Source organism: Lepidochelys olivacea (assembly GCF_965140295.1).
Source record: "Lepidochelys olivacea isolate rLepOli2 genome assembly, chromosome: 14".
Classification (NCBI taxonomy): Eukaryota; Metazoa; Chordata; order Testudines; family Cheloniidae; genus Lepidochelys; species Lepidochelys olivacea.
In genome coordinates, this window is record NC_140424.1 from 9,780,277 (window position 1) to 9,798,538 (window position 18,262).

The following is an 18,262-nucleotide window of genomic DNA, read 5'->3' on the forward strand; positions in this document are numbered from 1 at the left end:
TGTTAGAAAGGATTTGAGGCTTGACTTCAGTGACTCTGAAACAAATAAATAAACCGTGCCTTTTCCACAATAGGCAGTGTTTCATATTTGAGTGTGACTTCTGGCAAGAAGTAAACTGTCTTTTTCCATTGCACAAAAAAACCCTTTGCATTTAGGCTGACCTCAATGTTGCTTTAGCTTGAGGATTTGAAGTAGAGAGAACTTGCTCCATGTAAGGAGCAGATAAATACAGATATGGTATCTCGGACAGAACTTAGGCTGTCAGAGTCAAAAAAAGCTCAATTTCAATATAGAAATGTTCGTTGTATTGTGGTATTACTAAACTGGAGGTAACATTAAAAAACTAGACTGATTAATATTTTAATCTGAGTTTGAAATAATCTACCCAGCAAGGTAAATCATTGCTCAACTAAATATAGCACAGATGACTGGATTGGCCCAGTCCTACAAATGCCAACATCAGTGACTTTCCTCTGTTGACAGTTCCATCAAGTTCAATGGGAATAGTCATGGCAGTGGTTACACATATGCTCGAGTGTTTGCAGGCTCAGGCAGCGCATGTGTAAATACAAACTAGATCCTGGGTCCTGCTTGCATTTCCCCTGCTGGGGATTCCCCTGCTATATGGTTGGGAGGGGCATCCAAAAGCCAGCACAGCTGGGAGCTACAACTGGCTCTCTCCTCCCCACTCTGCCAAAATTGTTCTACAGGGCCAGTCTCTCTGCTGTGTCCAAGATCAGATGTTAATAGCAGGTTGTGTTCCCATAAGTCTCTGTCAAGGTAATGACTCCTTGTTACTGATGTGACATTGCATCACCTGTATGAAAAACACCTTTTGTCCCAAGGCTTTTGTGCAAAAGACAACTTGGTCTTACACAGGTCACTAGTTACTGCAGATCTAATATTAGACCTAAAGTTGCCAGAACTAGAGTTTTGTTTTTTTAGAATAGTGACTCCTGAGAGAAAATAAATTTCTTCATTCAGAAAGAAAAGGCAACATTAAAAATAAATATACAAGCTATCATACAAAGTCATTCCCCTCAGGAGTGGGGATGTAATTGCCTTCTATGCAATCAAAACCTATTTAAGGCAACTGCTTTAGCACACTCACAAACACGATGGATTGAGGAACAGATTTTCAAGTTCTCAGCACCGAGCAGCTCCCCACGCAACTGCTGAACAGTTTTAAAAATCTACCTATAAGCATGAAATTGACCTATGTGTACAGGTAGCCCAAATGCTATTGTGAGGATTCAAGTGAAACTTAAGACTATTTACCACGGATGTAAGTTCTCCGTGCACAGGGGCGAATTTGACCCTAATTATGTATGGCCCAATCCTGCATCCACTGAACTCCAGGGGAGTTTTGCTGTTGAGTTCAATGTGAGCAGGATCAGGCTTTCAGCTTCTAAAACATCCAATTTAATAATTTTCTATTAACCAAAACCTGAAGACCTTAGTCACTCTTTACTCAAAGCATCAATTGACTGTCCCGCTCTAATAAAGGCTTTTAAAGTGTTATACTACAAAATTCTGAATGTTGGACTTCATTTTTTTTAAATAAATGTTTGAAAACCTGAGTATTTCCCCTAATATTTAAATAAGGAAACACTTTCCAATCTGAAACAGCAGTAGCTTCATCTACAGCTGCAAACTTCATTGCTTTAGAATAGTAAAAAACGTACCTTAGCACGTTTACAGACAAGGACCATCAGGTATTGTATTGCGTCTTGTATTGCGTCTGCTGGTTGTAGTTTACCTCAAGGGCCCCCTAAACCTAGATCACATCTTAAGATTAATTATGGCCAGCTCACACGATTTTAAACACAGGATAGTCCATGTCTATGCAGAGGGCCAGATTTATGGCACAGACTTAGAGGCAGCACAAAGCAAGTGGAAACTTCAGTGCTGAAGCACAGCTGAGGATCTTTCCACTAGAGGGAAATCCTTGGGTAGAATTAAGCTGGCATAGCTGTTTCAACCTCATCAGTTGCCCCATCAGCCCCCTTATAGGGGAAGGGGATGATGCTCTGCCTGATCTCCTACTGATGGAACCAGTGCAAGACTGCCGGAGCCCATGTAATTTAGCATAGTTACTTTGGACTCAACTTTTCCCTCTGGCTGCTCCAAAATCAGGGGAGCAAAGGGGTTAGAGATACCTTCTTCCTAATCTCCTCTGCTAAGACTCTATCCTTAAGTGTTTAATGTTAAGCACCAAAATAACATTTTTCCACTGGAGATAAGCCCTTATACGGTTCACCCAGGCCTGAAAGGACAATTACATTTTCATCATTAGCTCTCCTCCAGTCCTGTGGCCCTACCTAGAGCTTAACTGACAGATTCAAATAAATAACTGAATTGGTTTTATTGTCTTGCCTTCAGGAAAGACAATTTTCAGTGCTTCCCCACACCTGCCCGTTACTTCAATAAGATATCACTGAAGGCAAGATTACAGCAGCTGCAGAAAAAAATATATATATATATTTACATCAGTAACAGAATACATGCTCTAGGTATTCAGATTATGGAAAAAATGCATTCGATACACAAACAAAAATACACAAAGACAATGGTAGGTGTGAGACAAACTGCCAACAAGTATATACAGAAAATCAGTCATATCTACTGCAACCGTCCATTTCCAAGGAGCGTGTTAAAACAAACAAGAACACATCTCTATGCACGTAGGCAAAGCCAGACATTTGTTTACAGAGAAATCAACCAGAGTGTGTCCCTGCTTGTGCCAATTGGTATGAAAGGATGGATTTTTTTCCTCTCCAACCGTGTTTGTGTTTTTTTTAAACTTTAAAGTGTAAAAAAAAATTTTTTTTTTTTTTAAACAAAATGTTTAGTGCTTGGAATAAAATTTCACAGCATTTAACTTCTAGCTGATTTTACTTTTAGCTAAAAGGTCTTAATTCTACAAGAAATGGACCCAATTCAGGAAGCACATAAATGGTGTTTAAACCCATCCCTAGACAGGACAGTACTTATGCAAGTGCTTAACTTTAAGCATATCCTTAACTCCAATGGGACCTAAGTACAGTATATGCTTAAAGTTAAGCACATGCTTATGTACTTTCCCAATTCAGAGCATATGAATGTGTGCATGTGTGTATTCAGACAGGAGATGTAGTATTTGGGATGGGTAATTTGGTGAATGCAAGCTCTTGTGAAACAGTGGGGTTGGGGGTGGAACATAAGACACCAAGGTAATGTGCAGTAAGTGTGATTTTTACTTTTAACCGCTCAAAGGTTAAAATTAGTTTACATCAGGGATTAACCAACTACAAAAACTGTAGGAGGACCCCACCATTCTCTCTCTTCCATGCCCCCCCCCCCAGCTCTCTCTCTCTCTCATAGGAGTGCAACAGTGTGCTTTGGTTGTGGGAAAGGGAATTGAGCTATTTGTTTAAGTTAAAGTTTTTCTTTAAAATAATGAAGTGGATTTGCATGCAGTCAGTAACAGTTAAAAGAAAGAATGTGTTCCCTGGTTGAAGCCTTCAAATGCAGAGGAGTTGGATCCCAGAATTAATTGTAAATGGCCCAGTGATAAACCCCTGTAAATAAGGGTGTACATTGCAATGCTTCAGTGCGATAGGGACCCAGGCTCAACACACACACACACACACACACACACACACCCACCCCAGACAGACTGGCAATCATCCTGAACTTGGATATGTGGCCTTCATATTAAAAGCACTTTTTGCTGACAGTGGCAAACAAGCGGATGGTGTTTTTACATGGATATTAACAATTCTGCAGTCTGAGCCTCATCCCCCCCAGATATTCATTTTTAAAAATGCACAGGTTTGGCCAAAGGTTTATTTTTACCTCTGTGGTTTCAGTAGTAAAGCTCTGGCAAAGCTAAATTCAATAGAGAGTGTGATGTCGTCAGCACCAGACAGGAATCAAACCTGGGTATGTTGAATTTTTGGGAGTACCCTCATTCATTTGAAAGAATGAAAGAGTAATTCTTGTTCTCAAAGGGAGGGGAGACATCCATATGTGTCCACTGAATTTCACCCTTACCACTAGAGGTAGAGTCATTATGTCCAGTAGCTAAAACAGCGTGATCCAGTTATATTGTTATAACATTAATATATAGTAGTGATCTTGTCACAGATATTGAAAGTGCATGAAAAAAAATGAATCAAGCCGATTTGATGACTCACAGAGAAGTGTACCAGACATCATATAAACATACCCACACCCCCACATTCACACATAAGATATATATAGAATCATTTACAGTATCAGAGTGATGTTTAGATCCAGTGGCATGTGCAGAAATATCAGGCAATTGCTTTTTGTCCTTCAATTTTTTATTTCCAGGATAGATGGGTTGTGGTCTAGGATGGCCAAAATAATCTTGTCCATATACTGTCGCAATCTGAAGTTTATTTCCTCCTGTTCTTTAAGAGCTTCCATGAGCTGAAACAAAGATTCCCAAGTTAAGTATCTATTGCAAAATGTCACTCATCTAATTTTAATTTACACAATGCTGTAGGTATGAGGCTTGGCCTCGGGTTCCCTTTGTATTAAAAAAATTACTCATTGCCTCTAATGATACTCTGCTCTTCCCTCACCCCAAGAGATCGCAAAGTGAAGACACAAAAAGGTAGATAAGTATCCCCATTATGCAGTTGGCTAACACAGGCACTTAAGTCTGTGTAAATTATGTTGCTCGGGGGGTGGTATATTCATCCCCCTGAGCGACATAAGTTCTGCCGACATGAGCGCTAGACGGCGCTATGCCGGTGGGAGAGCTTCTCCTGCTGACGCAGCTTCTGCCGCTCTCGGAGGTGGTTTTATTATACCAACAGGAGAGCTCTCTGTCGGCACAGAGCGTCTTCACCGGACGCACTGCAGTGCCATAGGTGCAGTGCTGTATGTATAGACATACCCCTAAGTACCACTGAGCAAGTCACTTGAGTCAGGGGCAAAGCTGTAAATAGAATCCAAGGCTCCCGACTCAGAGCCTGGTATTCTATCCACTAGCCCATACTGCCTGCTCATGAACGAGTGGGTGTCTGTTTCCTCATCTGAGAGCATATATTATTGAAACCTTTTTAAAGCACTCCTACATCTGTAGAAAAAAGGGTGCTGTAAATACAGAGTATTGAGGAACAGCGTGAGAATTAAAACACAATGTTTTGAGGCTACAGTTTCCTGTCCAAATAAAAAGATCTATTTTAATCATAAATAATGCACCTTTGGTGCTATATTAACGTGCAGGGGAAATGTACATATTGTACTTTCACCAAGGCTCTTAGGATCTGAGAGCATCTTTAGTTCATTTCAAGACAAGTTGCTTTATATACACAGCATGTTTCGGGTGAGATTTTCAAAGCTGTTTAAGAGATCTGGATGCCCCGTTCTCATTAAAATTAATGGTTTGGGGGCATCCAGTTCTGTTAGGTGGCCTTTAAAATCTCAGGCCAAAATTACACCGACGTAAGTGCCAGGGGGGACAGTACTAGGTCGGCGGGCGAGCTTCTCCCACCGACACAGCTACCACCTCTCAGAGAGGTGGATTTATTCTGCCGATGGGAGAGCTCTCTCCTGTTAGCATAGAGCATCTTCACCAGACCCACTGCAGCAGCACTGCTGTAGGGCTTCTAGTGTAGACTAGCCCTGAGAAAAATTCCACAAAGCGACACCACACAACCAGTCTCCACAAGGCCCTGATCCAGCAAGGTACTTAAGCACACGCCTAACTTTAAACCCAGGAGTGGTCCCCTGAAGTCAACAGGTCTATTCAAGTGCTTAGTTGGGTACAAGTTCCATACCACAACTCACTTTACAAAAGCAAAAAGGGAAACTATCTAATACTTACATACTAATACTGACCTTTGGTTGTCTTCAAAGTCCATAGCCCTTGTGGCTTGGAAGAACCTCTCGAATCATCTCACCTGGTCCCCTGCCCAAGTGTAAGAGCTCCTCTAGAATATCTTGCTAAGTGCTACTTCATTAAGTGTCTACATTATGGGTTTGTACACAAACTTTTTAGTTCTGTTTGGTTAGGCTCCAAAATAGGGTGAGGTCTTCAATAAATATAGCTCCATTAAAGTCAATGGAGTCACAAAGGTTCACGTAGGCCAAATCCTTAGCCAGTTGCTTTTTGAAAGGTCAGCTATCAACAGTCACAAACTCATGGTATTAGCATTAACTCCATTGAGGTGAATGGGTTTATCAACAGGGACAAATGTGGACTGGTTAGTTAAAGTATGCAGTATCGTTTACAACTTCTTAGCAACTAGGAGGTGTGCCAGGTTTTCCCCAGGCTGTGCCAACTGAAAATGAGGAGCCAAATGTGTAAACTCAGTTTGAAGCATGAGCAAAATTCTCTCTTGGTTATACAAGAGTAAATCCTCTGAAGTTACTCCAGTTTGACACTGGAATAAATCTGATCAGAAAATCTGGGACCACACTTGAAGAAATGAGATACCATAAGGCACCTGCTATACAGCAAAACAGTGTCTATAACAGCAGTCAGTGCCTTAAATAGATCGCCTTTAGATTGAAAGCTGCCATCCTTTGAAACAAACCCATATTAAGATGGAATTTCTCTATTATTTTGATAATGAAACTAGTTGGATAATGCTAAAATAAGCATCTGAAAAGATCACTAGATTTAGCTACATTCCTAGCAGAACAGGAATTATGTTGCTGATTTGTCTGTGTAACAACCTTCACCTTGACAGTTAATCTGTTCCTGCTTGTTAGAACTTTTATATTCAGTTATTAGCATTGTTTTGCTCTCAGTTGCATTACCTCATCTCTTGATGCAGAGTCGATTTCAGCAGCCAGTGATTGGGCTTTTGTCTGTGTTGCAAAGAGATTTTTAGCTTCATAAAGACTAAGACTTAGGATCTGTCCATTAAGGTCATCATTCTGGTCACGAAGTTTCTGATTCTCCTATTAAAATAGGAAAGAGAATGGAATGGAGTTTTCATAAAAATGTAAGAAATACACTGCTCAGGTAACATGAAAGCGAACACCACTTTTGTTTTCCATGTCACTATCCACTTTTTTAAGATCTGCCCTTTACAATGGTACCTCTAAAAATGGTCAAACACTGTAGGGTTTCAGAGAAAGACCTAAATTCCACACAATAATTCCACCTAATTGTGGAATGTTACAGGGCCTTCACAGAAGACCTTTCCTACTGATCCCAGCTGTGGATCAGCTTCTGTGCCAAGCGTGATACACTTAAAAGAACAAAAACTAACAAACCCATGTGTATCTTCACTTAGTTTTCCATTTTCTGTACTAAGTGGCTGAACAATCAGCCCTATCTTCATCTTTGTCTTCAAATATGATTACTGTAAGCATTCCAATTTTGGAGATAGTCTTCAAGCAACACAGACTCCAGTCAGAGTTATTGGGATGACCCCTAGGAGCTTAGTCATATTGGGGAGAAAAATACAGACCGACAAAAGTGCCCCAACTCAAATATGCCTTTATTATTTGTGGCCAAGGTGACAAGACTTCCTGTGTGAACATGTACCACGTTTACTGATGTATGGATTGCTTTTAGGGTCTAGTTCATATAGCGTAGGGGTCCCCAAACTGTGGGGCATACCCCCCCCCCAAGGGGGGGCATGGCAGGGCCTGGGCCAGCCCCCAAGAGCAGGAAGGGGGAGAACCACCCAGCCCCACTCCGCCCCCAGCTCTCAGGCATGGCTCCATTCCTGGCCCCAGCTCTGGCTCCATTCCTGGCCCCCGACTGTGGTCCAGCTGCGGCTTCCACTCCTGGCATCAGCGTCAGCCCCTGGCTATGACTCTGTTCTCGCTTCCAGCCCCAGACCTGCCTGCAGCTGCGGCCCCCCTCCCCAGCAGCAGCAGCCCCACTCCTGGTCCCGGGGCAGGACCATGAAAAGTTTGGGGACCACTGATATAAAGGATAGCAGCCTACTACTGATGCCAGATAACAGAGTTACTTCCTTATCAAAAGTGACATGGCCTATGGATCTGAAAGCCTCCAGTTTGGATCGCATGGTCAACCCATGTGAGTCCTTGTGTAGGAGACACACAAATGCTTGAGCATGGCTCTTGCACTATGCAGGCTGCATTTACAATCCTTTCAAAAAGCAAACAGAGCTTGGGAAGTCTTAAATGCAAACACTATAGAGAGACTCCATATCAGGGCAATGAAAGTTTCTCTTGGGAGTTTGTTGATAAAAGTTACAATTAGAGATATTTTTCCAGCATCTCTGCACAATTATCCAATCATCACCCCCATGAACATGAGAGGCTTGGAGCCCCCATCCTGCTCACCTGCTTTAGCCGTTTAATTTCATGCTCCATTTCCACTTCCCTCGTTCTTGCGTTGAATTCACTCACGCTAGACGAGGAGCTTCTCCCCCGGCCAGGGCGCTCGCAATCTAGCTTGTACAGCTGCAGGTGCTCCAGTTCCTTTCGCAAGTCCTCAATGAGCTGCAAGGAGATGAAGACAGGATGGTCCATTTTAATAAGCAGCAAATGACCACCTGCATACGAACTGATCAGCTCTTCAGGACAGGGACTGCCTAGGTGTTTGGAGGATAACTGGTGCAGTGTGGCTCTGATCCAGACCGGGGCAGCTGGGCGCTTCTGCAACACAGCCAGCCCCTCAGCAGCCCATCTTAGGAAGTGCTGATCACACAGCCAGTTTATGAAGTGCAAGGGTATCTAAGGAACCTTGAAAGGCACCTTCACAGCTGCACCTTTTCAGAGGCATGGAGATCATGGGAGAGCAGCGCCAAAGTCTACAGTTGTGGCAGGGACTATCAGTACATGTTTGTACAGCGCCTAGCACAATGGGGCTGCCAGCCTGTTCAATGCCTCTAGGCCCTCCTGCAATACAAGTAAGGGTTAAACAATAAGTGCCACAAGGGGAAATGCCACATCGACATTATCCCTGGATCCTCCTGTGGCAGCCCTTGCATGTGATGATGCACCTATTGATTTACTCACTCTTGCAAGGAAGGGCTGCTGGAGTGGGCTCTGTACCTCTGTTCATACCCACCTCCTGAGTAGCTTCCCTCTCCTTGTTAAACTCTAGTCTGTTCTGTCGCAGTTTGTCCATCATCCTTTTGTACAGGTCCATCTCGTCCTTCAGCCGCAGACTGGTGTCTTCTAACCTATCTGACATGCGTTGCCTCTCCTGAAACAAACCAGGAGCTTGATAGCCAAGTTGGACTCCCCCGGCCCATCATGTTTCCAGATCATTGTTTTACACCATGCTCATTGGCCAACACCATTCATCAGCATGGGTGCAGCTACTCTAGGGCCATGTTGCAACTAGAAGCTTAATCTCCTGGAGGTCGATCCTTCCAGCTATCTGTATGCAGAGCTGTATTCAATCAGTGGAAGTTCTGAGTGTACTAGCACTTAACAGGATCGGGGCCACTATATAAGCAAGCAGCCTCCCAGGATAACAAAAACAGGTACTTTATCTGTCAGTGAATATTCCAGAACTCTTCCGAGAGCCAGAGAAGTGGGATATTTCTGTATAGTTTAGGGAGATAATTTCTCAAAAGCATAAAAGCTTAAACACACGACACAAACTTGCCATTTGAAGAACTCTCCTCCTTATCCCCGCCATCATTTTCCTTGCAAAACCCTTCAGTTTTCAGACTAATTTAGGAGAACGCAATTCATTTTACCATGCTGAAAGGAAAACTCACTATGCCTCTGATCTAACGCCTAACGAAGTCAACGGAAAGACACCCATTCATTTCAATGGGTCTTGGATAGGACTATAAGAGCCAGTCACTTTTGAAGTTTGCCTCAGAAATATTCCTTTAGGTGTGAAATGTGACTGAGGGTCTCCCAATTCCATTTACATTATTTTTCTCTTATTTTGGGGATTGTCAGTTAAAAAACCCTATCATTTAGTGACCAATTTTTGCCCACACAGCTGACTAGCAATCACTTATTACACAGATATGTTCAGCACTCAGAAGTTTAATTACCTCATCTAGTTTCTCTGTTTGTGATTTCAGTCGCGTAACAGTGGTTTTGAGTTCACCATTTTCTTCTTCAAGCTGTTGAACTCTATATAAAGACAGCGAGATTTACAGTAAACACGATCGGCAGGGAAAGTGTGGGGGATTGAGAGAAACATGCTCCCCAGAAAACCCCATTCATCTGGTCTCTTTATTGAGCCTAGGTGTTTAAAGACAAACTTCTCCCAGTGGTTTTCAGCAGTATCACTGATTTGGTTTAAGTGGCCAAAGATCCATATGGACATTTGGATGTGAGGGGGACGGGCCTGGCACAAGACCCTGAATAGAGCCTAAGAGAAAGGAACCAGTCCACAGAGAAGTGTCTGATAGAGTTGGCCCCAGTTCCTTCCTTGAAGCACTAATTTTAGAAAGCCAAATACCTACTTATTTAAGTTGCTCATGTAGACTTCTACATTCAGTGGTTGCTGAGAAAGCAGTGACATGTCCGTATACAAAGCCAGTAATAAGAGGCAACTGAACTTTTACTGTCTTCTAAGCTTCTACTGTGCATCTCTGGCACAAAGACAGAACACACAAGGCCCGACTTGCCACCCTGAACCTTGGGCAGTAATTTACCAGCATTCTAGTAGCTTTTTACACCCATTCTGCATAGATATAAACAGCTTTCCAAGGGCTAAGACAGCAGAGACTCAGTCTCACATCCTTCCTGTCCTGGTTGAAGATAAAATAGACGCCTGTGTCTGTGTAGAGGCAACAAGAATAGAGTCCTTGGCCCAAGTTCTAGTTTTATGGTTGATTGTGCTTTATAGGATTTCTTGGGCATGCTCACAGGAGGCTCTCTTACAGGCTTTGCTGCCTCACAATATGCCAGAGCTACAGCTTGGCATCCTTCAGTGCCCAGTGCAAGGCCCTTGGCTGAATGTCTGTACATGTGGGAGAACATCTGGCAGCTGATTGCAGTTGGGTTCTTGTCAGCAGTGTGAGGGTAATTATTTTCCTGTTTGATTTGAGTGATGGTAGGTGCCCAGAAAGCCATTAGTGAAGTACATTTACATAACACATTTGTTCTTATGCCATAAGATACACGGCCACAATGCAACTTGAGTAGGGAGTCAACAAATCTCAATTCAGGGGAAAAGCCAAGTGTATCCCATTCTCCTGTCCTTTTTGGGTATGTAGTGTGTCTATCAAGTTGTTCTGCATGGGCAGACCTCTACCAAGGCGGCTCTGTGAACAGGGATCAGGTGGGAGAATTTGGGTCTTACAGTAAGTTCTCCAGGGCAGGGATCCTTCCTACACTCAAAAAACTTAGCATGTCTTTGGACGTTACACAACTAAGTGACTCCTCTTCAATTATTTTAAGTATCTAACCCGTAACCATCTGCACACAAGGCAACATACAATCTAGGTTCACACACTAATGGAAAAAGTGGATTACAAAAAACACATGAGGAAAACAGCCATTAGATCTTCTGCTTCTAAGTGGATCTAAACACCACATCATCCCAGCTAGTATGTTTTTACCTTGTATTTAGCAGTTCAATTTCAGTGCCCTTTTCTTTTTCATACTTGCTGTATGCTTCTCTATGCCGTTTTATTTCTTCTTCCAGCGTTTGTTCAGCTGACGTCTCTTGGTCTTTCAACAGTTCTTCTAGTTCATGAACTCTAGGAAGGTCAGTCATTTTGGTAACAATTTCAAACACTTGCCCACACATCACATGCAAGATCAAATACACACACACACACACTTTTATTCTATACTGATTTACCACTTAGATCCTTTTATGCACACTTCCCAGCAGCCAAAGTTAAGAAATATCTATTTCTCCATTATGGCCATTCTCTGTATTAACATGCTGGGTTCTCTCTGTGAACGAAGGCCAGTTTTCTGCCACGAGTATGTATACATTAAAAGACATGGGGGCATCCCCTTCATAACATGATGTGAGATGACTCTCCCTAGACAGCCAGCTGCAAGCAAGTCAGATACTCTGCTTGGCAGGACCATAACTGCTACTCTTGGTTAAAGGACACAATTCACTGCACATGCAGCAAGGCTGTGGAGTTCCATTTTTTGGGCTTCCCAGATGAAAAGCTTTGAGGACACTTGCTCTGTGTATGACAGTGACATGCACAAAATTCACCTGAAAGTTCACACTTTGTTCTATTTAAGCAGCTGGGACCCAATACTGGATTTCCACTTTCCTTCTAGTCTCATTATAGCTCTGCTCCTGAAGGAATTGCAGTGACACAGCACAGAGGAAGCAGGCTGCATGTTTTATTACCTGTGAACTAGCTGCGTGTTTTCCTGTTTCAGTTTGCTCTTCAGGTCTCCGTTTGTCATGTTATCATTTTCCAGTTCGGTCACCTTTTTTTCTAAATAAGTGACCTAGAAAGAGAAGAGGATTTGAGTCTCTTTCACACCCACCCAGCCTCTTACATCTAAACCACAACAGGGGGCAAAGCTGCACTTGAGTGCCAAAGGCAAAATTTAATACAAGGGTCTAGGTTTCCAAGAGAGCAGGAGTGCATCTAGTTCTGATCTTCCCTTAAGGTCACGTCCCCAAAAACTGATCAATGCAAATGCACAATGAATTGACGCTTAGAAGTGCATATTTACTGGAATTAGATACATAGAGAAATTAAGCTGCATAGCATCACTTTAATAGACAGATTGTCATTACTTCATTTGCATGAATAACACTCAGCCTCTTGCAACAAGGTAGTGCAATGAGATTTAGTGCTTATGAGGGTGAATCCTCCAAGGCAGTAGGCAGACTTGGCTTCTACCAAAGTGACTCTCGCAGGACTCCCTTGAAGGGCCCCTGTAGGGTCAGCCTGTTGGAGGGAAAGTGATGCAGTGGGACAGGGCCCCAGACTGGAAGGCAAAACCTGGGCTCTATACACAGCTCTGCCATGGACTTGCTGCTGCAGCTTGGGCAGGTCACATTGGCCAAGTGTGTCCCCTAATTTTAGGTGCCCAACTTGAGATGCCTTGAGCCTGAGTTTGGATTTGGGAGTGCTCACCTCCCTGAAAATCAAGCCCCTGTAAGGCGCCTCAGAAGTTGGGCTCCAAAATGGGGCACTGAAAGCTTGGGTTTGCTTATATAAATTTTGGACTTTGAGGCCCAGTGGGCCTCAGTTTGGGAAACTGAGCTAAGCTGCAGCAAAATGAGCAGCTACCTCGATAATGGAATTGACAGACACATTGGGCCCAATCTCATTCACATTAAGGCTTCTTTATGCTGCTCTGGCAGCCCAGAGGGGCCATAAATGGACGTACTTGTCATCCATACTGGCTTTATTGGCATATCAATTTTAAAGGCCCTTTTACACTGTCAGAGCGCAGGTAAGGGCTTTCTTTTTTACACAGAAGTTGTCCCACTATCACTATACCAGTGTAGTTAAAGCAGTACAACCGCTTAGGGTAGACGCCGTTATACTGGCATAGCTAGCCCTGGGGGGAAAAGAGAATAAACTGTGCTGGCATAAAACCCCTTTATATTGCTATAACTGTACCCATGCAAGAGTTTTACTGGGATAACCATTTTAGTTTAAAAAATGTATATTATATATAAATAACCTCATGTGCAACTGAAATACTGATACAAAAGCTATGTTTTGACCAGGCATTTAGTGGAGATAAGAATCAGACCCATTGTTGCTTTTTCATTTTCTTACTCCGTGAAAGGCTTACATATTAATCACGTTAGAGGTCATATTTCAATAAAGAATTCTTAGCTTGTACTTTCATTCTCTTTTTGGTTAGGTTCTTCTATTTCTTTTGGGAGAGGAAGTGAACATGAACTTTGGGATATTCCATTACTCCTCACTTTTCGTTAGAGATCCTGACTGATCTTGCCCATATCTACTAGCCACCTCGGGTGACTCTTTCTGGTAGACAGACAGGTCTCTGGCTGCACCAACAAGAGCTGTGCTGAATCTGTCAATCATGATGTGAAGGCTCCTCACCTTTTCAGTGATATCATTATCGCACGAGTCTATGCTGTCTCGGAACAAGTCCTCCATGCTGCCATTGCTGCTGCTGAAATTACTGTTGTGGAAGAGTTGTCTGGAAGAGCAAAAGGATTATTTTACATCATAGGGGGAAAAAAAAGTCTACTTTATGGACTGGCTTTGCACCTTGAATGTCCCCAGCTAACATCTGTGCAATAGCTTCAACATAACTTAACTACGTATGGCTCTGTTTACACTTGACTTTGTCGTCCTACTTTAACCAATACGTTTATTCCACGATGCAAATGTCTTGCTTGTCAAATTAGGCAGGGTTAAAAAGAGGTTAGTTGTTTATAGTTAACCACTATTTGTCCTTGTCCATGCCAGATGTGGAGTTAAAGTTGCATGTAATATCATGTTCACTTACATGCTAGATGCCAAATCTGGGGGAAGGTGGGACCTAAGTGATGTTGATAGGCTTCTGTGTAGCTATACCTATCAGTTTTGCAGAACAAGTGGCACAAAAGTTCTCTTTATTTACAGAAAAAACATAGAAGATTCCACTGTGTGATGCTGCAATATGCAAGAATTAAGAATACTTAAGACTGGTTTGAAACTACCTGTTTGGAAGTTACGTACAAGCTGCATGTTTGCAGATTTTCCTCACCACATTACGATGCTTTAACTTTGAGAGAGAGGATATGCCACTGTCCGGTACGTACAAAAAGTCACTGCTTCCCAAAGAGGGGTAGTATTAAGATTTCCTGGACCAGATCCAGTATGAGTATTGCATTCCTCCTCCACCCAAGTCCGTGTACTTAGTCTTAACTTGGACCTGAATCTGGAGTGACCACCATTTTTAAACAGCTGGGCAATTCCCTTTGCCCTCTGGCAACAAAACTAGGTCAGGAAGGCAATAAAATAGTAATTCCTGATGGGGCATAAGATGCAAACAGGATGGCATCTTTTCAAACTCCTAACAAGGAAACAACTGGCTGATTCACCTACTGGGCCAGCTTGTCCACTCCAAGAGCCTGTTGCTGACTAGAATGGCTCTGATGAGTTCGCTCACTTATGGAATATTGAAGGCGGCAGCTCTATAATCAGAGAAATTATATTCTTCCTAAATCCAGCACCCAAGTGGCTGTGTTGGCCTCCAGACAGAAGAGATTTTATTACAACACTTTCAGCAACATGACGCTAACTTGGAATTCAATTAGCTTAGCTTCCCATTCATGTGCAATGCCACACCTATACAGTCTCTCCTCCACATTGGTGGGTAATTAATTCCTTCACCAGGGACTTCATGCCAGGAGGTGCTGAGAGTCTCTCTCAATTGAGACCATACAGAATTAGTTGTGGACAAAGAACTACATTAAATTGTAGTGAGCGTGGAATAAATCAGCAGAGAAATAAGTCAGCAAAGCCGGTAAATAGGGGTTTGCCTAACCAACTTCTGTTTTATAAGCTAACTCAGAATTAAATGTGCTACTTGACTGAGGAGGGAAGAGAGAAGGAGGAATCCTAACCTCAAGCTGCATTTCTTCTGATGCGGCTGCTTCCAGCCGCAACCATGTCAAACCACCTCCCCCCCGACACTTCCTCCCCACCTAAAGCTTCTCTTCTGCACACCCTATTTGGTTTCTTTTGAGTACTTCATTCTTAGTATGAATCCATGACATCAGCATGAATTCTGGTCACAAATGATTTCAAAGTACTCAGAATGAGCTCAAGTGTCTTACCTTCCAAAAGCTGTGCTTGAGATTTTTCGGTTGGGGCTACATGGAGACAGAAGGAATAATGTAGTAAGCAAGCAGTTTATTTGGTTATTGTGCAATTCAGTAAAATCTCAGTTTAGTTGCCAATTGAGTTCCGTACAGCATATACAGCTGTCTTATTTTAGCTTTTAATTTGCTCCACCAAAACATGGTCATAAAACTTAATCATAAACTACACTAATAATTAATGGAACTCCTTGCCAGAGGATGTTGTGAAGGCCAAGACTATAACAGCGTTCAAAAAAGAACTAGATAAATTCATGGAGGATAGTTCCATCAATGGCTATTAGCCAGGATGGGCAGGGATGGTGTCCCTAGCCTCTGTTTGCCAGAAGTTGGGAATGGGCAACAGGGGATGGATCACTAGAGGATTACCTGTTCTGTTCATTCCCTCGGGGGCACCTGGCATTGGCCTTTGTCAGAAGACAGGACACTGGGCTAGATGGACCTTTAGTCTGACCCAGTATGGCCATTCTTATGCAACATGAAGTTGGGTGTAGAGCCATAAGCTACCGTGATCATGAATAAAATGAATTTGGGAATACTATATTCAGTACAAACAGCACTATCATATTTAAACAGATTTTTGCCAGCTTGAGTCAAAATGAAACTGTAGAACGGTATCTGCTGCAACTCATACACACGAGCAAATCCACTAGCCACCCCTACCCCACGATACATAGAAATGCACGGCTCTGTGACCGAGACTGATTGCACATCTTTTGTTGAAGCAGAACACTACTCTGAATTCAGGACTGTCAGTTGCAATGTCAAATTTCATACCAAAATGGTCAAAGATACAACCATCACATTTTACGTACTGCTGTGACAGCAGCTGTAACTGTTACATAACATACTTGGTCATTGTTTTCTTATCAAGACTAGATGAAGTGCATTAAGTTCTAGTTCCCGGGAATGTGAGAAGCGGCAAGCTTTGTATTCCGCTTCTAGGGGGAGCTAAAGGTTCACAGATGAATTGCCACAATAAGCAAGGGATTTGTAGAAATATTTAGACTCCTTCAGAGTCTAAGGAAAATGCTTTGCAACTGTCTATCTACATGTGGGTGGCAATACTGGGGACAGAGATATAAAGGAAAAAGCTACAATTCTTGAGGAAGTCACCATCATCCTGGTTTTAAAGTTGCATTTTTTTCCCAAATCTGGTTTTAGGTTAATAAAATCCTCAAGCCACTTGAATCAAACCACAGAATCTAGAGATCCTGGGGCAGATTCTCAGCTGGTGTGAACTGTCTGTCCCATTGACATCCATGACCACAGCAGTGGAGCTATGACAATTTACACTAGCTGAGGATCCACCCCAGAGACTCATTAGATCAACTTATCTCCCTCCGTGATAGAAACATGCTACCGGGAACAATCTCAGACAAGTAACAGTATTTTATCCATGGGTGCTGAGCAGTAGCGCTTCCCACTTCCTTGGGGAGGTTGTTCCACAGGCAAATACCACCCACACTCTGCAATTCAAGATCTCATTGTTTAAGTATTTAAAATGAAGAGGACATTAGTGCTCCAACTGAGAAATAGTTTCTTGATGGTAGGGAGAAGTTCTTGTTAAAATCAGGCAAGGTTTGAATATCCTATGCTATTCTTCAACAAGAACAACTGCCTGTTACATTTGATACTAGCTAGATGTGATGTATTGGATACAAGTTAACAGGAAAAAAGATGGGGCATATTACCGCAGTTTCCCCTTCTTATTTAGTAGCTGTTGCTTTGACTGCTGGCTAGCCCCATTTCAAAAGGGACTGCTGAGAACGGAGTGCTGGCAACTCACCTGTTTGCTTTCAAGTTTTTCAGCCTCGCTTCCAAGTCATTAAGCAGGTTTATTTTTTTGCAGCACTGGGAGCAGTAGACGTCCAGTAACTCGCGGTTATAAACGTGCCTCATTTTCCTCGGCGTTTGCCCAGCACTGTTTGCGGGAAAGGAGACCTGTTACTGGCTATTGTTACTAATTCAAATTCATTTCCCTCTTAGTGGTATTTCATAAGTAGTCACGTTGCAGTAAGCGTGCTGGGGAATGCATTGCCACTCCCACCACACCTGCTCTGTCAAGGCCAGCTACAGGAACAGAGATGGGGTTCCAGAGCCCATTCGGATCAACTATATGCTGCTAATTACCACAATACCAAATCCCACTTGGAGGAGGGATTTTAAAAGAGCAAATGGTTTCTGCTAGGTCTACACCAGGGGTTTTCAAACTTTTCAGGCTGCGTACCCCTTTCCAAAGAACGCAGTCTACCGCATACCCCTGTCTGAGATAGGGTCATAACATACCCATGATTAGATTGACAAGTCTGACTAAATACAATGTGTTGTCTGCTATGACAGGATTTTTCTTGCATACCCCCGGTGAGCTCACATACTCTAGGAGGTTGAAAACCACTGGTCTATGCTATCAGAACCACTGAGAGTCTGATTCTCGGTTATTCTGAGCCCAGGGTAATGGGAAAAGACAGGATCAGCTGATTGTAGTTCAGCGTCTCTCTCTCCCTCTCCAAGTATTAAAGAGCGAGTACTTCCTGAAGAGATTTAAGACATTCAGGTTCA

At 42.8% G+C, this 18,262-nt stretch overlaps 1 protein-coding gene across 4 annotated transcripts in view; it reads right to left on the reverse strand.

Moving 5' to 3' along the window:
* Positions 1-2,498: 2,498 nt before the first annotated feature.
* Positions 2,499-18,262, reverse strand: part of RAB11FIP4 (RAB11 family interacting protein 4) — a 196,731-nt gene continuing 180,967 nt past the window's right edge. For all 4 annotated transcript variants that reach the window (XM_084648385.1, XM_084648384.1, XM_084648387.1 and 1 more), the window contains 10 exons: positions 17,490-17,624; positions 15,659-15,694; positions 13,932-14,031; positions 12,245-12,348; positions 11,484-11,624; positions 9,966-10,047; positions 9,017-9,154; positions 8,287-8,445; positions 6,781-6,924; positions 2,499-4,437 (listed from right to left, as the gene is read on the reverse strand). In XM_084648385.1, coding sequence (XP_084504511.1) covers positions 4,321-4,437; positions 6,781-6,924; positions 8,287-8,445; positions 9,017-9,154; positions 9,966-10,047; positions 11,484-11,624; positions 12,245-12,348; positions 13,932-14,031; positions 15,659-15,694; positions 17,490-17,624 — 1,156 coding nt within the window. In that variant the 3' untranslated portion in view covers positions 2,499-4,320. The remainder of the gene's footprint in view (positions 4,438-6,780; positions 6,925-8,286; positions 8,446-9,016; positions 9,155-9,965; positions 10,048-11,483; positions 11,625-12,244; positions 12,349-13,931; positions 14,032-15,658; positions 15,695-17,489; positions 17,625-18,262) is intronic.